This window comes from Capricornis sumatraensis, chromosome 12 (assembly GCF_032405125.1).
Source record: "Capricornis sumatraensis isolate serow.1 chromosome 12, serow.2, whole genome shotgun sequence".
Taxonomy (NCBI): Eukaryota; Metazoa; Chordata; class Mammalia; order Artiodactyla; family Bovidae; genus Capricornis; species Capricornis sumatraensis.
Window position 1 is genome coordinate 92,153,633 of NC_091080.1, and position 26,250 is coordinate 92,179,882.

The 26,250-nt window shown below is 42.0% G+C and overlaps 1 protein-coding gene across 1 annotated transcript in view; it reads left to right on the top strand.

Moving 5' to 3' along the window:
* The window catches only part of MYO16 (myosin XVI), a 397,000-nt gene that overhangs the window by 108,316 nt on the left and 262,434 nt on the right, over window positions 1–26,250 (top strand). Inside the window, exons 9-10 of the mRNA XM_068984571.1 lie at window positions 16,057–16,207; window positions 23,622–23,732. Of these exons, the coding sequence (XP_068840672.1) occupies window positions 16,057–16,207; window positions 23,622–23,732 (262 nt within the window). The remainder of the gene's footprint in view (window positions 1–16,056; window positions 16,208–23,621; window positions 23,733–26,250) is intronic.

The window sequence follows — 26,250 nt, forward strand, 5'->3', positions numbered from 1 at the left end:
CATCAAACTTGGACTGGTCATCTGCTTCATATATGGTAATATACATGTTTCAGTGCTCTTCTCTCAAATCATCCTGCCCTCACCGTCTCCCAGAGTCCAAAAGTCTATTCTTTATATCTGTGTTTCTTTTGCTGTCTTGCACTTAGGTTTGTCATTACCATCTTTCTAAAGTTCATAAATATGCATTAATATACTGTGCACAAGGCAATGGCACCCCACTCCAGTACTCTTGCCTAGAAAATCCCATGGACAGAGGAGCCTGGTGGGCTGCAGTCCATGGGGTCACAAAGAGTCCGACACTGCTGAGCGACTTCACTTTCACTTTTCACTTTCATGCATTGGAGAAGGAAATGGCAACCCACTCCAGTGTTCTTGCCTGGAGGATCCCAGGGACGGTGGGCATACACACTGAAGAAATCAGAATTGGAGGAGACACGTGTAGCCCAATGTTCATCACAGCACTGTCTGTGGGGTCGCACAGAGTCGGACATGACTGAAGCGACTTAGCAGCAGCACACTATATTGGTGTTTTTCTTTCTGGCTTACCTCACTCTGTATAATATGCTCCAGTTTCATCCACCTCATTAGAACTGACTCAAATGTGTTCTTTTTAATAGCTGAGTAATATTCCTTTGTGTATATGTACCACAGCTTTCTTATCCATTCATCTGCCAATGGACATCTAGGTTGCCTCCATGTCCTGGCTATTATAAACAGTGCTGTGATGAACATTGGGCTACACGTGTCTCCTTCAATTCTGGTTTCTTCAGTGTGTATGCCTAGCAGTGGGATTGCTGGGTCATAAGGCAGTTCTATTTCCAGGTTTTTAAGGATTCTCCACAGTGTTCTCCATAGTGGCTGTACTAGTTTGCATTCCCACCAACAGTGTAATCGGGTTCCCTTTTCTCCACACCCTCTCCAGCATTTATTGTTTGTAGACTTTTTTGATAGCAGCCTTTCTGGCTGGTGTGAAATGGTACCTTACTGTGATTTTGATTTGCATTTCTCTGATAATGAGTGATGTTGAGCATCTTTTCGTATGTTTGTTAGCCATCTGTATGTCTTCTTTGGAGAAATGTCTGTTTAGTTCTTTGGCCTATGTTTTGATTGGGTCATTTATTTTTCTGGTATTGAGCTGCATGAGCTGCTTGTATATTTTTGAGATTAATTCTTTGTCAGTTGTTTCATTTACTATTATTTTCTCTCATTCTGAAGGTTGTCTTTTCACCTTGCTTATAGTTTCCTTCGTTATGCAAAAGCTTTTAAGTTTAATTAGGTCCCATTTGTTTATTTTTGCTTTTATTTCCATTACTCTGGGGGGCGAGGTGGGTCATAGAGGATCCTGCTGTGATTTCTGAGCAAGCAAGTGAGTGTTCTGCCTACCTTTTCATCAGAATTTTATAGTTTCTGGTCTTATATTTATATCTTTAATCCATTTTGAGTTTATTTTTATATTCATTCTTCTACAGGTGGTTCACCAGTTTTCCCAGCATCACTTGTTAGATTGTCTTTTCTTGGTTGTATATTTTTGCCTCTTTTATCAAAGATAAGGTGTCCATAGGTGCGTGGATTCATCTCTGGGCTTTCTGTTTTGTTCCATTGAACTATATTTCTGTCTTTGTGCCAGTACCGTACTGTCTTGATGACTGTAGTATAGTCTAGAGTCAGGAAGGTTGACTCCTCCGGTTCCATTCTTCTTTCTCAAGATTGCTTTGGCTATTTGAGGTTTTTTGTGTTTCCATACAAATTGTGGAATTATTTGTTCTAATTCTGTGAAAAATACCTTTGGTAGCTTGATAGGGATTGCATTGATCTATAGATTACTTTGGATAGTATATTCATTTTCACTATACTGATTCTTCTGATTCATGAACACAGTATACTTATCTGTCTGTTTGTGTCATCTTTGATTTCTTTCGGCTTTCCTGGTGGCTCAGAGGATAAAGTGTCTGCCTGCAATGCAGGAGACCTGGGTTCGATCCCTGGGTTGGGAAGATACCCTGGAGAAGGAAATGGCAACCCACTCCAGTATTGTTGCCTGGAGAATCCCATGGACAGAGGAGCTTGGTGGGCTACAGTCCATGGGGTCACAGAGAGTCAGACATGACTGAATGACTTCACTCACTCACTTGATTTCTTTCATCAGTGTTTTATAGTTTTCTATATATAGGTCTTTTGTTTGTTTAGGTAAATTTATTCCTATGTATTTTATTCTTTTTGTTTCTTTAATTTCTCTTTCTGTTTTCTCATTGTTAGTGTACAGGAATGCAAGGGATTTCTGTGTATTAATTTTGTATCCTGCAACTTTATTCATTGATTGGCTCTAGTAATTTTCTGGTGGTGTCTTTAGGGTTTTCTATGTAGAGGATTGGAGAAGGCAATGGCAACCCACTCCAGTTCTCTTGCCTGAAGAATCCCAAGGACAGAGGAGCCTAGTAGGCTGCCGTCTATTGGGGTCTCACAGAGTCGGACATGACTGAAGCGACTTAGCAACAGCAGCATGTAGAGGATCATGTCATCTGCAAGCAATGCGAGTTTTAATTCTTTTCCAGTCTGAATTCCTTTCATTTCTTTCTCTTCTCTGACTGCTGTAGCTAAAATTTCCAAAACTATGTTGAATAGTAGTGGTGAGAGTGGGCACCCTTGTCTTGTTCCTGACTCTAGAGGAAATGTTTTCAATTTTTCGCCACTGAGCATAATGTATGCTGTGGATTTATTGTAGATGGCTTTTATTATGTTGACGTATATTCCTTCTTTGCCTGCTTTCTGGAGAGTTTTTATCGTAAATGGGTGTTTAATTTTGCAAAGGCTTTCTCTGCATCTATTGAGATAATCATATCTCAAATTGAAATTTCTCAATTTATTAATGTGTATCACATTGATTGATTTGCAAATATTGAAGAATCCTTGCTTCCCTGGGATAAAGCCCACTTGGTTATGATGTATGATCTTTTTAGTATGTTGTTGGATTCTGTTTGCTAGAATTTTGTTGAGGCTGCCATCACCCTAATACCAAACCAGACAAAGAAAGAAGACTACCTTTTGCTTCAGGGGAAAGGTAAAATGAACAAGTAAACTTTGCAATACAAAAGGAAATAGGATCTTTGCATCTATGTTCATCAGTGATACTGGCCTGTAGTTTTCTTTGTCTGGTTTTGGTATTAGGGTGTTGGCAGCCTCAACAAAATTCTAGCTCACAGTCTTTGCCATCTTCTGTGAAATCGCTTTCCCAACAGAGATGCCCATGCGATTAGAACAAAACGGGGCCACTGTTTTCCATCTGTCCACCGTCTTATCCACCCAACCATTTGACTCGGTTCAGTCTGAGCATCTAAAATCCAGTGATGCGATTTAAGTATAAGGATGGGGGCTTTGAGCCAGCCTAACCTCTGTTCCTGGTTGGTAAACATACCAATATACTAGGAGGATAATGTGCCCTTGCTCCATGGAAAAAGGGCACAGGACTTGAGTTCAGGGCCCTCCAAGACCTTATTGTGTGTGTCTGTTTGTCCTGAACTGTATACTTCATGATGAAGCTGTAATATTGGGTTGGCCAAAAAGTTGGTTTGGGATCTTATGGAAAAACCCAAATGAAGTTTGTAGCCATGCAGTACTACGTATAAAGCTTTCTTGAGTCATTCCAGGGAATCGTCTAACCTGAGAAAGATTGAGGAACACCTGAATTTGTAGCTAGTTGACTCCAAAGTGTAGGTGGCCTGGGAATGCCCGGATTTGTGGCTGACATCCAAAGTGGGACTGACTTGCTGAGGATGGTGCACTTACCTTGGGGGTTCATGCTGACTCTAGGTGGTCCATCCGTGTCAGAAACACACTGTAGTACAACACAGGATGATGCGGTGGCCCATGTCTTGTGGGCTTGTTCTCGATGACTAAGCGACTGTGTAACTCTTGAGATAGTCAGAAACTCCCTTTGTAATACACAGACCTTCTGGATTCAACTTACTTTAATTTAAGAGACTTTTTAAAAGTTTCTTTGCTGATAACTGTTGCTGCTAAGTCGCTTCAATCATGTCTGACTCTGTGCGACCCCATAGACGGCAGCCCACCAGGCTCCACCATCCCTGGGATTCTCCAGGCAAGAACACTGGAGTGGGTTGCCATTTCCAACTCCTCTAAGATGAATGAGACTACTCACAGATGAATGTCTTAAAAACAGTATTATTTCAAATCCAAACACAAGTGACACATTGAAACTTTTATTTTTGTTTTAGAGACAAGTGATATTTTACCAAAGGTTTTTTAAGTGTAGGTTTTTCTTACAAAACCTAAAGTCAATTTTTTGTTGTTGTTTTCTTGTGGGGGAGAGGAGGGCGTCAACAATAGCAATTAGTTGAAAAACTTTCCAAGAAATGTTTCATTCCACATTAATCTTTGGTTCATTATTCTATTTCATTGATGCAGAAAAACTCCAATTCCCTATAATACATAATTTATGTAGCTATGTTCCTAAGATTAAAATTGGGAACTATCTACTTGGTCCATTACTTTAAGAGAACTGAGTCACGCATGCCATTTCTCCACATTTGTTTCTATTAGGTTTTCTTCCCTGATGGGCCAAACGTATCTCCATATAGTCCATTTTATTTGTGTTCTTCGGTTTTCTAAAACCGCCTGAGTTATAATGGGCGGTAATTGCGGCCTTCGTTCGTTTTATGATGTTTCTGTTTCATTTTCAGAAATAGAATGCCAGTTCCTACAGGCACATTTGCTCTGCATGAGATGCTTTTTATGTTTATAAAAATAAGTAAGTCTTGAGTGAATCCAGTCGAGTTCAGAAATTGGCTGTGTGCTGGTGTAGTCCCATCTAATTTCTTCCACAGTCGACTTAAATTCACCTCTCCTGCATTAATCGAAAGTACCCTTGGATGGTAGCTCTTTCATTTTCTTTATGTTTATGGAGGCTGCCTTACCAAAAGCCTTCATTTAGAAAGTAAACTATTTAATCCTCTTTTTTCCTTATCACTGATAAATGTCTAGCCATAATTTTTTTTTTGTAATCAGAATACTTTTTCATTGAAGAAAATATGGAGCGTGTAGGATAATATGTAGAAGTATGACAGTAATCTCTTGTTGGCATCAAAGGAAAAGTGCACCAGCAAAGTCAGTAAATACTTAATTCAAGAGGATGGCAGATCCGCTGGATGAGGAAATGGCAAACCCATTCCGTTATTCTTTCCTGGGAAATCCCATGGATAGAGGAGCCTGGCGAGCTGCGGTCTAGGGGGTCACAAGGAGTGGTACACGACTGAGTCGCTGAGCACCCGCATGCGTGTGGCAGTAGGGAAGAGAGATTGAGAGTAAAGCCAGAAAGCTTGTTAGTGCTGGGCTTAGAGGAAAAGTGCTGGAAGTTAACCAGAGCTGGTCGGAGTGATGAGGCATGAGTTTGCTCGCTGGTGTTTATGGAAGGCAGGCTCCTGCCCTCTGGCAGTGACAGGGAGACCGGGGGCCATCTGTCATGATGATTGCATCTCAGAAGGGTGGCTGTCAGTTCCTGCAGGCAGAACCCCTGGGCTGTAAGCCTGGGCGTGCGTGGGTGCTAAGTCGCTTCAATCGTGTCTGACTCTTTGTGACTCTATGGACCATAGACTGCCAGGCGCCTCTGTCTGTGGGATTCTCCAGGCAAGAATACTGGAGTGGGCTGCCATGCCCTCCTCCAGGGGATCTTTACTGGGGAGCCATTCTTCCCAGGGACTTAGCTGTGTCTTTAGCATCCCCTGCATTGGCCACCTGGAAAGCCCTTGTAAGCCTAGGAGGGTTTTACATCTCAAAGACAGGCAGAGAAAAAAAAAAAATCATAATCTTAAGATCTTTAAAGTAAGTTCTCTAAGAAGTGAAGGGTCAGGAGTCCAGAGCGGGGAGAAGCTCCGTTGGAATGAGAGGAATGTTACTGCTTTCTTCAGCATGAGTCCATCGTTTTGATGCAAACTGCTATTCACTGGGGATTTCTTCATATGTTTCTTGTTTATGAAGTTGAATTATTCTTTCTATATAATTGCAACTTATTTTTTAAATTAATCTTATATCAAATATTTTGCCATAATTTATAAAGGTTTCATGAACATTAAAATACCAATGATTATTTTAAGAGTCTGTCTTTTTCTAAAAGAATAGAATTTTAATATATGTTTATATTCTACAAATGGGTAATCAGTGAAAAGCTAAATATATAGACATTAACATAAGGATGCTATTGTTAACCACAATGATTATGGATAAAATGTGTTATATTTAAAAAATAGAATAGAAACTTGAAGAAAAATTATTCCATAGATGTCAAAACATGAACAGATGCCATGAACCTAAGTACATGTTTTTGCCTTTCTTACAGAAAATATCTGCCTGACTAATTAATATGCTGTCTATCAACCCAACCAAATCATTCCAAGGCATTATTCTTACATGAATGAGGGTGTTTGTAACTAGCTGCTTATAATTTTGTTGGTAGCAAGTCATAGGGTTTATAACCTGTGATCTTATTGAGTGTATAAATGATATTTTGAAATGCAGGTGAGTGTGTTAACATCATTGAATATTTGGACTTGAAATACATTTAGATATTCTAATTCCTGCATTTGGCAAAGGTGGAACTGAGGCCCAGGGATGCTAAAGGTCTTAGAAGGTCAGGTAGAAACCAAACTGAGGTCAGGACTGATGTAGAATGAGGTCACTATACTATTCCTGGACCAGACTTCTTTTCAAGTGTGCCTTTCAGAGAGCCTTCTATTAACACTGCGATTAGATTTGGGATGTGAAAGAAGGATTTCAGCTGTTTTAGTGAACTCACCAGTTCTTCCTTTTGCGTGCGTGCATGCTCAGTAGCTTCAGTCATGCCTAACTCTTTGTGACACTGTGGACTGTAGCCTGTCAGGCTTCTCTGTCCATGAGATTCTCTAGGCAACAATACTGGAATGAATTGCCATGCCCTCCTCTGGGGGATCTTTCCAACTCAGGAATCAAACCCACGTCTTCTCTCCTGCGTCTCCTGCATTGCAGGCAGATTCTTTACCACTGAGCCACGGGGGAAGCCCCATCTTCCGTTTCAGTCACTTCAGTCGTTCACTCATGTCTGACTGTTTGCAACCCCATGGACTGCTGCAAACCAAGTCTCCCTGTCCATCACCAACTCCCAGAGTTTACTCAGACTCAGGTCCATTGAGTCCGTGATGCCCTCCAACCATCTCATCCTCTGTCATCCCCTTCTCCTCCTGCCTTGAATCCCTCCCAGCATCAGGGTCTTTTCAAATGAGTCAGCTCTTTGCATCAGGTGGCCAAAAGATAGGAGTTTCAGCTTCAGCATCAATCCTTCCAATGAATATTCAGTACTGATTTCCTTTAGGATGGACTGGTTGGATCTCCTTGCAGTTCAAGGGACTGTCAAGAGTTTTCTCCAACACCACAGTTCAAAAGCATCAGTTCTTCAGCGCTCAGCTTTCTTTGTAGTCCAACTCTCACATCCATACATGAATACTGGAAAAATGATAGCTTTGACTAGACGGACCTTTGCTGGCAAAGTAATGTCTCTGTTTTTTAATATGCTGTCTGCTTTGGTCATAACTTTTCTTTGAAGGAACAAGCATCTTTTAATTTCATGGCTGCAGTCACCATCTGCAGTGATTTTGGAGCCCCCCAAAATGAAATCTCTCAATGTTTCCATTGTTTCCCCATCTATTTGCCATGAAGTGATGGGACCAGATGCCATGATCTTAGTTTTCTGAATGTTGAGCTTTAAGCCAACTTTTGCACTCTCCTCTTTCACTTTCATCAAGAGGCTCTTTAGTTCTTTTCACTTTCTGCCATAAGGATGATGTCATCTGCCCATCTGAGGCTATTGATACTTCTCCCAGCAATCTTGATTCCAGCTTGTGCTTCATCCAGCTCAGCATTTTTCATGATATGCTCTACATATAAGTTAAATAAGCAGGGTGACAATTTACAGCCCTGACCTACTCCTTTTCCTATTTGGAACCAGTCTGTTGTTCCATGTCCAGTTCTAACTGTTGCTTCCTGACCTGCATATAGACTTCTCAAGAGGCAGGTTAGGTGATCTGGTATTCCCATCTCTTTCAGAATTTTCCACAGTTTGTTGTGATCCACACAGTCAAAGGCTTTGGCATAGTCAATAAAGCAGAAGTAGATGTTTTTCTGGAATTCTCTTGCTTTTGCATGATCCAATGGATGTTGGCAATTTGATCTCTGGTTCCTCTGCCTTTTCTAAAACCAGCTTGAACATCTGGAAGTTCATGGTTCACATACTGTTGAAGCCTGACTTGGAGAATTTTGAGCATTACTTTGCTAGCGTGTGAGATGAGTGCAATTGTGCGGTAGTTTGAGCATTCTTTGGCATTGCCTTTCTTTGAGATTGAAATGAAAACTGACCTTTTCCAGTCCTGTGGCCACTGCTGAGTTTTCCAAATTTGCTGGCATATTGAGTGCAGCACTTTTACAGCATCATCTTTTAGAATTTGAAAGAGCTCAACTTGAATTCCATCACCTCCACTAGCTTTGTTTGTAGTGATGCTTCCCAAGGCCCACTTGACTTCGCATTCCAGGCTGTCTGGCTCTGGGTGTGTGATCACACCATTGTGATTATCTGGGTCATGAAGATCTTACACCATTGTGATTATCTGGGTCATGAAGATCTTTTTTGTATAGTTCTTCTGTGTATTCTTGCCACGTCTTCTTAATATCTTCTGCTTCTGTTAGGTCCAGACCATTTCTGTCCTTCTTCCTTTTAGAAATCCTTTAGAGTTGGTTTTACATTTTTATAAACTATCATTCTAGTTTCTACCTTGACTAATCTAACTATTGCTTTATTAATTGCTTCGTAGTCAAAAGTTCAGTATACGCAAAAACTCTCTTTAGTTTTTATTGTGTGTGTTTTTTTTTAAATTTCTTGGCAATGCAGAAAAGGGAGACGGAGTATAAAGGGAGATAAGGAAGGAAGTATTCTGGTAGATAAATGAATGAACGCGTATGTCTTACATTAGCACAAACACCTGCACGTGAATGTGTACAGAAGCTCCGTTCATAATTGACAGAACCGGACAATCCCAAAGCTTTGGTGAGGGTCAGCCAAAGTGCAGTGCGTCCTACAGAAGGCCGCTGCTCAGGGATAAAACGGGAAAAACTTGGTACGTGCAGCGGCTTGAGTGAATCTCAAAAACATGTTAAGTAAACAAAGCGAGGCACAAAATGCTGCATGCTCTGGAATTCCTCCCATATGTCATTTTAGAAAAAGCGAAACAATTACCCATGGTCACAAGGATCAAACCAGTCAATCCTAAAGGAAATCTACCCTGAATATTCACTGGAAGGACTGATGCTGAAGCTCCAATACTTTGGCCACCTGATGCGAAGAGCCAACTCATTGCAAAAGTCCCTGATGCTGGGAAAGATTGAGGGCAAGAGGGAAAGGGAGCGGCAGAGGATTAGATGGTTAGATAGCATCACTAATTCAATGGACATGAGTTTGGGCAAACCCGAGAGATAGTGGAGGTCAGAAGAGCCTGTCATGCTGCAGTTCATGGGATTGCAAAGAGTTGGACTCAGCTTTGCAACTGAAAAACACCACCACCACAAGGGACGGGTTTGTGGAGGTTAATGACTTTAAAGCCTTGTGCAAAGAGCCATTGGGGAGTGATGAAAATTCTAAGTGTTGCTGGTTACATAGGTGATATGAGTGTGTGTGTGTCTATATATCTAACCAACTATATATAAATATATGTATATGTAGACAAGACTCATTGAATGTTTATCTACAGAGTGAATTTTACTATTTGTAAATCCACCTTTAAACTAAAACTTTCTAAAACCAACAAATTGCATTACGCTTTAATTGGAATCACAACTACTATTGTAAAATGCATTAAATAATTATGTTTATATATATTGTGTTTGATTAAATATGTATGTATTTCTGCTTTACAGTCACAATTAGGGACGTACATTTTTACATTTTACTATACTAAAATGTTACAAATTAAGCATTCAGATTGTGTTTATATTTTATGAACTTAGCTCTCTTAGTTTGGCCCCAGGTAAATAGCAGGGAGGGATCACAGCTCCAAGCATCAACAGAAAATTGGATTAAAGATTTACTGAGCATGGCCCAGCCCATCTGAATAAGACCCAGTTTCCCTGGTGGCTCAGAGGTTAAAGCATCTGCCTGGAATGTGAGAGACCCAGGTTCGATCCCTGGGTCGGGAAGATCCCCTGGAGAAGGAAATGGCAACCCACTCCAGTATTCTTGCCTGGAGAATCCCATGGAGGGAGGAGCCTCATAGGCTACAGTCCATGGGGTCGCAAAGAGTCGGACAAGACTGAGCAACTTCACTTTCACTTTCTTTCACTTTCCCCCTCAGTCAGGCTATCCCATGAGGAAGCTTCCATAAGCTTCTGATCTTTCTCCATCAGAGGGCAGAGAGTCTGAAAACCACAATCACAGAAAACTAATGAATCTAATCACGCTAGGACCACAGCCTTGTCTAACTCAATGAAACTAAGCCATGCGCACGGGGCAACCCAAGACGGGCAGGTCATGGTGATCCCCTGGAGAAGGGAATGGCAAACCACTTCAGTATTCTTGCCTTGAGAACCCCATGAACAGTATGAAAAGGCAAAAAGGACACTGAAAAATGAACTCCCCAGGTCAGTAGGTGCCCAATATGCTACTGTAGATCAGTGGAGAAACAACTCCAGAAAGAATGAAGAAACGGAGCCAAAGTGAAAACAACACCCAGTTCTGGATGTGACTGGTGATAGAAGCAAGGTCCAGTGTTGTAAAGAGCAATATTGCATAGGAACCTGGAATGTTAGGTCCATGAATCAAGGCTAATTGGAAGTGGTCAAACAGGAGATGACAAGAGTGAGCATCAACATTCTAGGAATCAGTGAACTAAGATGGAATGGAATGTGTGAATTTAACTCAGATGACCATTATATCTACTATTGTGGACAGGAATCCCTTAGAAGAAACGGAGTAGCCATGATGGTCAACAAAAGAGTCTGAAATCCAGTACTTGGATGTTATCTCAAAAACAACAGAATGATCTCTGTTCATTTCCAAGGAAACCGTTCAACGTCATGGTAATCCAAGTCTATGCTCCGACCAGTAATGCTGAAGAAGCTGAAATTGAATGGTTCTATGAACTACAAGACCTTCTAAAACTAACACCCCCAAAAGATGGCCTTTTCATTATAGAGAACTGGAATAGAAAAGTAGAAAGTCAAGAAACACCTAGGGTAACAGGCAAATTTGGCCTTGGAGTACAGAAAAAAGCAGGGCAAAGGCTAATAGAGTTTTGCCAAGAGAACGCACAGGTCATAGCAAACACCCTCTTCCAACAACACAAGACAAGACTCTACACATGGACATCACCAGATGGCCAACACAGAAATCAGATTGATTATATTCTTTTCAGCCAAAGATGGAGAAGCGCTATACAGTCAGAAAAAACAAGACCGGGAGCTGATTGTGGCTCAGATCATGACTCCTTATTGCCAAATTCTGACTTAAATTGAAGAAAGTAGGGAAAACCACTAGACTATTCAGGTATGACCTAAATCAAATCCCTTATGATTATACAGTGGAAGTGAGAAATAGATTTAAGGGACTAGATCTGATAGCCAGAGTGCCTGATGAACTATGGATGGAGGTTCGTGATACTGTACAAGAGACAGGGAGCAAGGCCATTCCCAAGAAAAAGAAATGCAAAAAGGCAAAATAGCTGTCTGAGGAGGCCTTACAAATAGCTGTAAAAAGACGTGAAGCAAAAAGCAAAGGAGAAAAGGAAAGATAGAGGGCCTAGAGGAGCCATCCTACCCACGTTGAAGGTCAGGAAGGGAGGCAGTAAGGAGATACCCCTCATCCAAGGTAAGGAGCAGCAGCTGTGCTTTGCTGGAGCAGCCGTGAAGAGATACCCCACGCCCAAGGTAAGAGAAACCCAAGTAAGATGGTAAGTGTTGCAAGAGGGCATCAGAGGGCAGACACACTGAAACCATACTCACAGAAAACTAGTCAATCTAATCACACTAGGACCACAGCATTGTCTAACTCAATGAAACTAAGCCATGCCTGTGGGGCAACCCAAGACGGGCAGGTCATGGTGGAGAGGTCTGACAGAATGTGGTCCACTGGAAAAGGGAATGGCAAACCACTTCAGTATTCTTGCCTTGAGAACCCCATGAACAGTATGAAAAGGCAAAATGATAGGATACTGAAAGAGGAACTCCCCAGGTCAGTAGGTGCCCAATACGCTACTGGAGATCAGTGGATAAATAACTCCAGAAAGAATGAAGGGATGGAGCCAAAGCAAAAACAATACCCAGCTGTGGATGTGACTAGTGATAGAAGCAAGGTCCGATGCTGTAAAGAGCAGTATTGCATAGGAACCTGGAATGTCAGGTCCATGAATCAAGGCAAACTGGAAGTGGTCAAACAAGAGATGGCAAGAGTGAATGTCGACATTCTAGGAATCAGTGAACTAAAATGGACTGGAATGGGTGAATTTAACTCAGATGACCATTATATCTAGTACTGCAGGCACGAATCCCTCAGAAGAAATGGAGTAGCCATCATGGTCAACAAAAGAGTCCGAAATGCAGTACTTGGATGCAGTCTCAAAAACGACAATGATCTCTGTTCGTCTCCAAGGCAAACTATTCAATATCACAGTTATCCAAGTCTATGCCCCAACCAGTAACGCTGAAGAACCTGAAGCTGAAAAGTTCTATGAAGACTTACAAGACCTTTTAGAACTAACACCCCCAAAAGATATCCTTTTCATTATAGGGGACTGGAATGCAAAAGTAGGAAGTCAAGAAACACCAGGCATAACAGGCAAATTTGGCTTTGGAATGCGGAATGAAGCAGGGCAAAGACTAATAGAATTTTGCCAAGATAATGCACTGGTCACTGCAAACACCCTCTTCCAACACAAGAGAAGACTCTACACATGGACATCACCAGATGATCAATACCGAAATCAGATTGATTATATTCTCTGCAGCCAAAGATGGAGAAGCTCTATACAGTCAACAAAAATGAGACCAGGAGCTGACTGTGGCTCAGATCATGAACTCCTTATTGCCAAATTCAGAGTTAAATTGAAAAGCACCGAAAACCGCTAGACCATTCAGGTATGACCTAAATCAAATCCCTTATGACTATACAGTGGAAGTGAGAAATAGATTTAAGGGCCTAGATCTGATAGATAGAGTGCCTGATGAACTATGGAATGAGGTTCATGACATTGTATAGGAGACAGGGATCAAGACCATCCCCATGGAAAAGAAATGCAAAAAAGCAAAATGACTGTCTGAGGAGGCCTTACAAATAGCTGTGAAAAGAAGAGAGGGGAAAAACGAAGGAGAAAAGGAAAGATATAAGCATCTGAATGCAGAGTTCCAAAGAATAGCAAGAAGAGATATGAAAGCCTTCTTCAGCAATCAATGCAAAGAAATAGAGGAAAACAACAGAATGGGAAAGACTAGAGATCTCTTCAAGAAAATTAGAGATACCAAGGGAACATTTCATGCAAAGATGGGCTCAATAAAGGACAGAAATGGTATGGACCTCACAGAAACAGAAAATATTAAGAAGAAGTGCAAGAATACCCAGAAGAAGTGTACAAAAAAGATCTTCACGATCCAGATAATCACGATGGTGTGATCACTCATCTAGAGCCAGACATCCTAGAATGCGAAGTCAAATGGGCCTTAGAAAGCATCGCTACGAACAAAGCTAGTGGAGGTGATGGAATTCCAGTAGAGCTATTTCAAATCCTGAAAGATGATGCTGTGAAAGTGCTGCACTCAATATGCCAGTAAATTTGGAAAACTCAGCAGTGGCCACAGGGCTGGAAAAGGTCAGTTTTTATTCCGATCCCAAAGAAAGGCAATGCCAAAGAATGCTCAAACTACCACACAATTGCACTCATCTCACATGCTAGTAAAGTAATGCTCAAAATTCTCCAAGCCAGGCTTCAGCAATACGTGAATCGTAAACTTCCTGATTTCAAGCTGGTTTTAGAAAAGGCAGAGGAACCAGAGATCAAATTGCCAACATCTGCTGGATCATGGAGAAACCAAGAGAGTTCCAGAAAAACATCAGAGGAACCAGAGATCAAATTGTCAACATTTCCTGGATCATCGAAAAAGCAAAAGAGTTCCAGAAAAACATCTATTTCTGCTTTATTGACAATGCAAAGCCTTTGACTGTGTGGATCACAACAAACTGTGGAAAATTCTGAAAGAGATGGGAATACCAAACCACCTAACCTGCCTCCTGAGAAATCTGTATGCAGGTCAGGAAGCAACAGTTAGAACTGGACATGGAACCAGAGACTGGTTCCAAATAGGAAAAGGAGTACGTCAAGGCTCTATGTTGTCACCCTGCTTATTTAACTTATATGCAGAGTACATCATGAGAAACGCTGGACTGGATGAAGCACAAGCTGGAATCAAGATTGCCAGGAGAAATATCAATAACCTCAGATATGCAGATGACACCACCCTTATGGCAGAAAGTGAAGAGGAAGTAAAAAGCCTCTTGGTGAAAGTGAAAGAGGAGAGTGGAAAAGTTGGCTCAAAGCTTTACATTCAGAAAACGAAGATAATGGCATCTGGTTCCATTACTTCATGGAAAATAGATGGGGAAACAAAATCACTGCAGATGGTGATTGCAGCCATGAAATTAAAAGACACTCCTTGGAAGGAAAGTTATGACCAACCTATACAGCTTATTAAAAAGCAGAGATATTAGTTTGCCAACAAAGGTCCCTCTTGTCAAAGCTATGGTTTTTTCAGTAGTCATGTATGGATGTGAGAGTTGGAGCATAAAGCTGAGCACCGAAGAATTGAGGCTTTTGAACTGTAGTGTTGAAGAAGACTCTTGGGAGTCCCTTGGACTGCAAGGAGATCCAACCAGTCCATCCTAAAGGCGATTAGTCCTGAATATGCATTGGAAGGACTGATGCTGAAAATGAAACTCTAATCCTTTGGCCACCTAATTCGAAGATCTGACTCATTGGAAAAGACTCTGATGCTGGCAAGGATTGAAGGCGGGAGGAGATGGAGATGACAGAGGATGAGATGGTTGGATGGCATCAAGGACTCAATGGACCTGAGTCTGAGTAAACTTCGGGAGTTGGTGACGGACAGGGAGCCCTGGCGTGCTGCAGTCCATGGGCTCGCAAAGAGTTGGGCATGACTGAGCGACTCAACTGAACTGGACCGAACTGAGCTCTTTCGGCACGAAGTCAATGGAAGAACAACAACAAAAATGATATAGGTTTTACTTATTTATTTTTTCCCTGTATTGAATGGTAAAGAAGTAATAGAACTTGTTTATAACAATGCAGCCCTTTATTGTGTCATTCGGGTTTATCATTTCATCACAAACTATTTTAACTGTTTCCCATGATTCTTTAGAGCTTTCCTGATGACTCAGACGGTAAAGAATCCGCCTGCAATGTGAAAAACCTGGGTTCGATCCCTGGGTTGAGAAGATCCCCTGGAGGAGGGAACCACTACCCACTCCAGTATTCTGGCCTGGAGAATTCCTTAGACTGTATAGTTCTCGGGTCAGAAAGAGTCAAATACGACTGAGCAACTTTCACGTGATTCTATAATATATTTTTAATCCTATGTGAATAAAAATTTAATCAACTGTAGAATGTTGCTTTCACTTGTTTATAGTTCATTTTCACATTTACGTATTTTGCTTAGTTCAGTCGCGAGTTTCAGCCTTAGCTTTTAAATTGCCCATTGGTCGTCTGTTAAGGCATATAGACTGTATGTTCATAACCATTTTCTTCTCCAGTTGAAATAAGTGTATGTTTCTCTTGGAAGTAAAGTTGAATGAAATCTGGAGCTGATAGCAAAGCTTCACGTTTCTCCCTGATTTTACCTGCAGCGTCAAGAGTGTTTCTTAGGTGAACCAGACAACTTTCCGTTACTGAGCCGTTTGGTCGTGGCAGTTTTTGATTGGGGTGGCAACTTTAGGAGACTAATTATAGCATGGATTCTTTCCTACAGCAGCCCCCTGGTATTGCCAATCGCCAAGCAAGACAGCCTGTTGGAAAAAGACATTATGTTCAGAGATGCAACAAAAGGTCTCTGCAAGGGACAGTCTCAGGACAGCACAGTGGAGAACGCCCCCCTGCACGGCCCCAGCAAGCCTGAGCAGGTAATCACACCCTCCCTGCATGTCTGCCTTGGCTGCAGCTATGACTTCATGCCTTAGAGCCAACTTTTCAGAAGCAAACTCCCACTGATTTCCATTCAAAGAAAAATTAATAAGCACATATGTTAATGTTTTGTGAAATGCCTGTATTCTTATGGTATTTACTGACCATTAACAAAAATTGCTGTTGTCATTCACAAGGATTTGAATTTTATGACCTTGACTTAACCAGGAATGGAAGCTCAGCTAATACACTAAATTTCTGAACATTTTCAGTTTCGGCATTAGTCATCATTTTGATTATTATGTAGACTGTGTTTTTTGTTTCTTACAAATATCAAATATTTTACATAACAAGGGGAAAAAAGCAAATCAGTCACTGGGTTACTTGTTAAATGCAACTGTGTTGGTGTAGTGTGTGTGTGTGTGTGTGTGTGTGTGTGTGTGTCCCAGTGTCAAAAAGATGGGAGATTACTTTGAGGAACTTACTAGAAATTAATGTATTTGTTCATTAATTCCACAGAAATAAATGACTTTTTTACATTTCATGTTTTATAAATGACAGAGTAGTTTTATAAATGTCAAAGTAATCTCTGAAAGTGTTTTGTTTTTCTGCTGTATCTAATTTTGAATGTTTTAAAGACAGTTTGTTTAGGTTTTCTCAAGAACCTCTACTTTTAGTTTCATTCATTTTTGTTATTTTAAAATAACAAATTCAAGTTCTGTAATTTTGAAATATCTTTAAATTTTAGTAGGTGTATTCATCAGCTTAGGCTTCCAGAATAAAATACAACACACCGAGTGGCTTGAACACCAGAAGGCCTTTTTCTTGCAGTTCTGGAGACTGGAAGTTCACTGTCAGGGCACTGGCTGATTCGTTTTTGGTGAAGATCTTCTTTCTGACTTGCAGACAACCGCTTTCTCCCTGTGTCCTCACATGCTAGAGAGAATAAACAGCCTTTTTGGTGTCTCTTTTAAGGACGCCAATCCTAAGGGTTCAGGTCCCCACCCTTTTGACCTCACTTAACCTTTATAACTTCCTAAAGACCCTATTGGGCTTTCCTGGTGGCTCAGTGGTGAAGAATTTGCCTGCAGTGTGGGAGACATGGTTTCAATCCCTGGATTGGGAAGATCCCCTGCAAAAGGAAATGGCAGCCCACTCCAATATTCTTGCCTGGGAAATCCCACGGACAGAGGAGTCCCATGGCCTGTAGGAGTCCTACGTCCAGGGGGTTGCAAGGAATTGGAGATGACTTAGGGCCTTTTCTTGTTAATCACTCTCTCCAAACAGTGTCATATGCTGGCTAGAGCCTCAACAGGTGAATTTGGAGGAGAGGAACCATTCAGTCCATAGTGACAGGCAAATTGAGTGTTAGGTGAAGCATAAGCCAAAGCTTTTTCTTAACAGTTTTAAGATCCTATGAGCATTCTGTAACCTTAAATACATATTCTTAAGTGACAGAGGCTGCTCTGAAAAGTCTGTATACTGTATGATTATGCTATTTGACATTTAAGAAAAGATCAAACTACTGAGACACTGAAAACATTAGAGGTTGCCAGGGATCAAGGCAGGGGGAATACATAGGAGGAGAAGGGAGTCTTCGGGTAGTGGGTCTTCTCTGTATGACCCTATAAGGATAGATACCTGATGTTACACCTATGTCCGAATCCAGAGGGAATGTAACACCAAGAGTGCCCTTGATGGAAGGATGTAAGAGTGGCCCGGCTGTAAGGATCCAGCCTCACATCCTGATCCTTGACGTGAACCATGGGCCTTGGGTGATGATGACCTTTCAGTGTAGGTTTGCGATGGTAACAGGAGAGCCACACTGGTGAGGGATATTGATCATAGGGAAGGCTATCCAGGAGGGAGCTGGGGCATATGAGAGATTTCTGTCCCTTCCTGTCGGTTTTGCTGTGAACCTAAAGCAGCTCTAAAAAATAAACTCTGAAAATAGTGAAAGGACATTAGCAGCTTAATGGCAAGTGTGATCCTTGCAGAATACCTTTTCGACTTTTTCCTGTAAGCTCTTTATAACTGTGTCACCGGCATTGAGAGCAGCTGTCATCGTGTTGTGTTGATCTGGTATTAAAAGAGGAGAAATTAGTGCTCAGGTTTCAGGTGCTTATGTTATCTATGGAATCAGTTCAGTCAGTTCAGTCGCACAGTCACGTCTGACTGTTTGTGACCCCATGGACTGCAGCACACCAGGCTTCCCTGTCCATCAGCAACTCCCGGAGTTTACCCAAACGCATGTCCATTGAGTCGGTGATGTCATCCAACCATCTCATCCTCTGTTGTCCCCTTCTCCTCCCACCTTCAATCTTTCCCAGCATCAGGGTCTTTTCAAATGAGTCGATTCATCACATCAGGTGGCCAAAGTATTGGAGTTTCAGCTTCAGCATCAGTGCTTCCAATGAACATTCAGGACTCATTTCCTCTAGGATTGGCTGGGTGGATATTCACTCGTATCTCCTGCTGTGAGCATCACGCCGTCATCGTCATCATTCGTTCTTGATCTCGAGGTGCTTGGTTTCTTGGCAGGACTATCCATCAACTGGATTCTTCACCCACACTTCCCAGGAGGGCTTTAGAAAAGCCTTCTCAGAGCAATCAAGTTCTGATTCACGTTTTATTTTATTTATTTTTTTTTTGTTTGTAAGCTCAGATATTTATTTATTTATTTTTTATTTATTTTTTTAATTAAATTTTAAAATCTTTAATTCTTACATGTGTTCCCAAACATGAAACCCCCTCCCACCTCCCTCCCCATAACATCTCTGTGGGTGATCCCCATGCACCAGCCCCAAGCATGCTGTATCCTGCGTCAGACATAGACTGGCGATTCAATTCTTACATGATAGTATACATGATAGAATGCCATTCTCCCAAATCATCCCGCCCTCTCCCTCTCTCTCTGAGTCCAAAAGTCCGTTATACACAGCTGTGTCTTTTTTCCTGTCTTGCATACAGGGTCATCATTGCCATCTTTCTAAATTCCATATATATGTGTTAGTATACTGTATTGGTGTTTTTCTTTCTGGCTTACTTCACTCTGTATAATCGGCTCCAGTTTCATCCATCTCATCAGAACTGATTCAAATGAATTCTTTTTAACGGCTGAGTAATACTCCATTGTGTACATGTACCAAAGCTTTCTTATCCATTCATCTGCTGATGGACATCTAGGTTGTTTCCATGTCCTGGCTATTATAAACAGTGCTGCGATGAACATTGGGGTACATGTGTCTCACGTTTTAAAGAGAAACATATGTGTCATTCACGTTGAACAAAATCCACAGCATCTCTCCTTCCAGATTTTTAGAAACTGAAGGCAATGGCACCCCACTCCAGTACTCTTGCCTGGAAAATCCCATGGACGGAGGAGCGTCATAGGCTGCAGTCCATGGGGTCGAGTCAGACACGACTGAGCAACTTCACTTTTCACTTTTCACTTTCATGCATTGGAGAAGGAAATGGCAACCCACTCCAGTGTTCTTGCCTGGAGAATCCCAGGGACGGTGGAGCCTGGTGGGCTACCATCTATGGGGTCGCACAGAGTCGGACACGACTGAAGGGACTTAGCAGCAGTAGCAGCAGGTCTTATCAAAGGATAACAACATAAATGGGACTGCCCAGGTGGCTCAGTGATAGAGAACCTGCTTGCCAAGCAGGAGACCTGGGTTCGATCCCCGGTTCAGGAAGATCCCCTGGAGGAGGAGATGGCAATGCCCTCCAGTATTCTTGCCTGAGAAATCCCATGGACAGAGGAGCCTGGAGGGCTACAGTCTGTGGGATCACAAAGAGCAGGACACAAATTAGTGGAAAGAACAGCAAATTACGTGAGTGAATATTCAAGGCTTGATTTGAATGTTTTTGCCTTGATTCTGATAGTGACCAAAATTCATATTAGCCTGATCGTATCTCTGAGAATGCAGAGTTTTTTTTAAGATGCTTAAAGATGTGTGATATTTTCCTTCTCTTCCACTTTGTGCTGCTCTTGCCTCCCATCCCTCCTCTCTCTGCCTGCCCAGCTCCGTTCTCTTTTAAGTTTCCTACCTGCTTGGCTTCTCCCTCTTTTCCTCTCTCTCCTTTCCTTTCATAGTATATTTATTTAAATTTTGGCTCCAAGCTTAAAATTAAGGTCATTGTATTCTGTTTAGTGAGGGTGTGTTTTCCTGGGAGTGAAGAGAGAGGAGGATGCGGTCATGCAGACTTGCTCTGGTTTGGGTCTGCTTTTGGAGCTCTGTGCTCTGGGAGCCCCTTAACCTCAGTAAGCCCTATCTGTGAAATGGGTACATAGTACTCACTTTACTTGCTTGTTTTGAAGATGACAAAGGCTAAGCTTGCAATATGAGAGCACAGTCACCAAGCATGAATAAAAGCTCTGTAAGACACAGTTACTGTTCTTATGATTGTTACTTGTGTAGACTGACTGTAAGGTTTTGCCCCAGTAGCTTAGCCTTCCGTCCATTCATTTGTCTGCCCTTACTTCATGTAATTCCTCTTTTTTTTGCGGTGTAAGGATAGATTACTTTAAAAAAATAATAATACAAAATCATATTTTAAGAGCTTACAAAAACACTTTCACATATATTATCTTAATTCTCAAAATTCATTTTCACTTCTCAGCTGACACTCAGGTTTCGAATCGAGTATTTCAGCTGACCAAACAAACTCAAGACGCCTAGAATCACAGGTGTTTCTTTTACAGTGTCCACTGCAAGCTCCAGGCTTATCTCTCACAGCCCTGCTGGCCTGGGTCAGTTCTGTGCATGGGAGACAAAGTGTGTGTCCCACGGCTCCCTGTGCGTAGAGGGATTTTGAAGGCTGGCAGTGGTTCTCTTTCTGTACCAACACCCAGGTACACAAAAGCGTAAATCTTCAGCAAGCAAAGGACCTGATAAACTGCACTCTCTACGAAACGGAATAAAAAGCAACTGTGAAGGTTTAGTCACTCAGGTGTGTCCTATTCTTTGTGACCCCACAGACTGTAGTCCACCAGGCTCCTCTGTCCATGGAGTTCTCCAGGCAAGGATCATTGCAGGCAGATTCTTTACCATCTGAGCCACCGGGGAAGCTCTACAAAGCACGAAATGACAAACAGCTGAAGTTAAGAGTCTTTGCAGCTGAGCTCTCAGGGAAGCCCCCAGAAGCAGATAACAACAGTTACAGCGCTGTACAGGCAGGCTGAGGGCTTCAGCTTTGGGGAGCGTGGTGTTTGGTCAGATCGTCACCCCTTTCCCTGGGAGGACCGTCCCAGGCAGCTCTTCTGTTTTTTTGTTTTAAATTTCCTCTTTCCTCTTCATTCATGCACCCTTGGTCCTTTCCTCCTAAACAACCTTTCCCCAGGGTCTTCTTGTACTTACTCTGTTTGTCAGAACTCCTCTTTGCCCGCTGAATTTCTGGTTCCTTGACATACCCTACTTATGTCCCATAGAGAGAAAACACCATCAAACAAAAGAGAGCAGGGCGGTAAATCTGACAGCACTCACAGCCGTGCCGACAAGTGGAAACGGGAAGGGGTGAATTCAGAGTGTTTCCAAGATGTCGATTCCTTTGGATCGTAAAACATTTATCAAAATGCTTCTCTAATTTCTCCCTGACTTCCTATCCTGAATTATGTATGTCTGGTGCTTGAGATCTCTATTTTTGGAAATATACATGTATATAAAACGTGCATGCTCAGTCATGTCTGACTCTTTGCGACCCCCATGGTCTGTAGCCCGCCAGGCTCCCCCGTCTATGGTATTTCCCGAGCAGAATGACTGGAGTGGGTAGCCATTTCCTTCTCTGGGGATGCATAAAGAGGAGAAAATATATGTGTGTACACATATGTATCCTGGAGGAGGGCATGGCAACCTGCTCCAGTATTGTTGCCTGGAGAATCCCCGTGGACAGAGGAGCCTGGCAGACTGCAGTGCATGGAGCTCAAAAAGAGTCGGACACAAGGGAGCATAGCAGTGCGTGTGGAAACGTGCACATCTTCACGAGAACCGTAATGATCAATCCTAGTGAGGATGTTAATTTTTTTTTTTTACATATTTATGCTGTCTCTGTTTTGACTGTAGTTGTAATTGTTTGGGAGACATTGGTAGTGTACACTTCAACTCTGAACATAAAAATATCCACAGACATACTTCTGTTTTTCTTTCTACTGGTTGTCAGCTGTCATAATGCTTTAGGAATCTTTATAAAGTATGTGTCCCTTGGGGAGCCTTGCTTAAGACTGATTATCAGAGCTTCATTCCCGGTCAGTCTGGAATGTGACATGATAAATACAAGGAATTCTTCCCTTGATCTACCCGAAGACTGTATTTTCATGTTTCATCACGACAAGCCGGCTGGGAAGTCTTCACATTTTTACCGTCAACCTAGTGCTTTCTCTCACCATGGAACAGCTGTGACTGTAGATGAGGAGCCTCAAGAATTCCAGGGAGATGCTGCAATAGTTCTTTCAGGCTCGGTGGGACAAATGTGAAACTTCTGTTAGTGCTGTTCATGCTTTTTTTTTTTTCCTAAATGTGCACTCAAATTTGCATTCAGCTGCTTTGACCAGTGACTATAAGAGAATTTTATTATCTTAGTGTAAAACGTTACTTCTAAAGGGAAAAAAAATCCTGCTCTTGGTTTTTCTCTTTCGTGGTTGCTTTGGAAGTTCAACATGTATGGTAACTTGCTAGAGGTGTTTGTCTATGTCTATAAAACTAAACATTGTCCATTCCTGACTTGTAAATGATATATTTTCATCTAATTAAATAATTCAAATTCATCTCTCTTTTTATTTGAAGTGTTTTCCAGTTTTTCAACTCTGTCACTCAACATTAAATTGAGTAGGAAAACAGTTCTTTCTTTCTTTCTTTCTAGCAGAATTACCTTAACCTCACCACTGCCTTAAGAGTAATGTAGGACAGAATAAAAATTACAAGCCAAAATTCTAGAGTCTGTTGTGGAATTCCAGCACCCTCTTCCATGTGTGCAGAAGCTAACGTCTGTGTACACTGCTTTCTTCCCATTTCAGTTTCCTAAAAAGAGTTTTCCTTTACTTTCGGAAGCACTGCGAACGTGAGTGTTTTAACAGCTGGCCTTACAGAGGGCTCAGCGCCGTTCAGAGCTGTGTAAATTACACAGACTTCAGGGTGTGATGGATGCTGGGTCATATGAGGCGTGTGTGTGTTGGTGTGTGTGTGTGCGCGTCCGTGTGCTGGTGGGCACAGAAACAGATTCTCATCTGAATACATTGCTACAGTTGGTGAGATTTTTGCTCCTATGAAGTGAACCATATCGCCTTTTAATAATAGTTTCAGAGTCACGTGGTCTGTAAACTTTTGATATTTAAGTGAAGCTGGAACATCCAGCTGTGAAGACAGTTGATTGGGAAGCAGTTAGAATTGATCTTACCTGGTTTTTCCTCAGGTCAAGCTGATGCCTCCCGCTCCCAATGATGACCTGGCGACGCTCAGCGAGCTCACAGACAGCAGCCTGCTCTATGAAATTCAGAAGCGCTTTGGGAACAATCAGATTTACGTAAGTGCCCTTGAAATTGCCCTTTGTGTGGCTTTGTCTTGCTGTGTATATTCACCCTTCCGTGCTGCTAATATTACAAGGAGAGGGCTCTTTGTTACTTAGGGTCATGCCGATAGCTTAAGGTGGATTTCTCAGAGTTCAGGTCAATTCTTCTGATTTGGGTATGAGGCAGTTTCAGCAACGACTCACACTTCAGAGTGGCTAATGTTGTCTCCCTGAGGGTAGACAACTTCCTGTTGTCGGGTTTGCTGGAGGAGAAGATCCTGCTTAGAACCTGCAGGATCTGCAGGTCAGTTATAAACATGCTGCTTGTTTCATCTGCTCTAACTCGGCCACTCAGATCTGGAAAAGGAAGCCAGAGCGGAAAAGCTAAGTGAGCCTGGAGGGCTTGCCTCTGTTTGCATGAAAAAAGACACTGTTTTTCCAAATTATCAAGAAATGTCTTTGTCTGTTGAGTAAGTAATTCATACACACATCTCTGATAATAAGATGCAGATATCTGACTTAGATGACAAACAGCACGGAGGATTGGTTTGCTTGGTTCTCCTCTGGTTTATATGTGTTATTTCTTCCAGTACGTGGATGGGTCTTGGCAGTATGTAATCTCAGCCTCTCTTTCTCTCTCTCATTGATTTCATTAAATTCAACTCAGAGCAATTCAATCAGAAGGTCTACAGAGAAATCTGATTATGCACGTGTCTGCTAACCCTTTTGGATTACACCCTTTTCTTTTTTCTTTCCTCCTCCACTGAGCAATTGATTAAGTAATTTTCATGTAAATGTGAAATCTGAGATTTCTTTACAAGTAATAAATTGTCAGGTGCTGATTAACCCATGAACATTCAGGGCAGCATCTTAACACTTGGATAAATTGCCTGCCACTGTAAATACACTTAAAATTAAATACTTCTATCAGAACTAATGGAATTGAGTCATCAGCGTGAAGTGGGGGCCTGATTACTTTGGTCTCTGCTAATGCCTGCCACTTGTGTGTTTTATGCCATTGTCTCTCTTTCCGTAACGTCTTGCTGATTCTTCTTCCTGTTAACTTCTTAGTCACATTATCAGTAGACCACTGGTGAATAATTTTAAAGGTTTTATTTCATATTGGAGTAGAGCCGATAAGCAAGGTTGTGATGGTTTCAGGTGCACAGTGAAGGGGCTCAGCCATCCATGTGCTTGTATCCATTCTCCTCCAAAGCCCCCTTCCATCCAGGCTGCCACATGACATTGAGCAGAGTTCCGTGTGCTATAGGGCAGGTGCTTGTTGGTTATCCATTTTAAATCTAGCAGTGTGTACAAACTCCCTCCTTCCTTCATCCTTCCCCCTGCTGGTAACCATAAGCTTGTTCTCTAAATCTGTGTTGAATGGTTTTGATTTCCTTTCTTTCGTTCATGCCTTTCAAGTGGCTTTCTCTCCCAAATATCATTTAGTCCAGCGTCCCTGGTGGCTCAGCTGGTAAAGAATCTGCCTGCAGTGAGGGAGACCTGGGTTCGATCCCTGGGTGGGGAAGGTCCCCAGAGTCGGACGCGCCTGAGTGACCTTCACGCCCACTGCCTGCCAGCGCTCATCGTCCTGGCCCCAGCAGCCTCCTGCCTCTCTAGGGGAAACTTCACCGCTTTTCAGTCTGATCTCACAAGAAACCAGGGCCATTTTTGTGAAGAAGAAATGCAATCTCAAAACTCCCAGTCTTAGAACTTTTCGGTAGCTTGTCATTTTTCATGGAAGGATGGCCACATGCCCTTATTCTCTGTCTGGCCCCTAAACACGATCAGTGGTGATTCCTAGTCACTGCCCTCCTTCCTGCATCTGAGACTCCCCTTAGACTTTTCCCCTGGAGTTCTCTTTCTTCCTCCATGGAGTGCAAAGCTTTATAAACTCCCTCTCGGTACTTTCTCAGCCTCTAAGTAAACCTTCCCAGAGCTTGCGGCTTAAGTTACCGTGGACCATCTTTCTTTGACTTTTCTGCACCCACCACTAGGTAGGAGCCAAATAATGGCTTTCCTGTTCCTCTTTAAACCCTGATAGATCCTTACCTTTTCTGCCTTGTTTGATAATACGTGTGTGCATGCTAAGTCATTCCAGTTGTTTCCAACTCTTTGCAATATGGACCATGGCCCGCCAGGCTCCCCTGTCCATGGGATTTTCCAGGCAAGAATACTGGAGTGGGTAGCTGTGCCCTCCTTCAGGGATCTTCCTGACCCGGGCACTGAACTGGTGTCCTGCACTGGCAGGCAGGTTCTTTACCATTAGCGCCACCTGAAAAGCCCCATTTGATGATATAAGGGCTGTTAATTTAAAAATTTACCTGGAAGTCAGCATATTAGACATTTCTGTGCTGTTTCTGATCCTTGCAGAAAGCTGTTTTATTATTAAAATGAACGTTTTATCATTAAGCAAGTTATTACTCCATGCGTAATTACTTTTTATAGATTAAGAAAGTTCCGTTATATTAGTTTTTAAACTTATTCTTATGTTTAATCAAGAGTGGGAATTGACTATTATTAAATGCTTTTT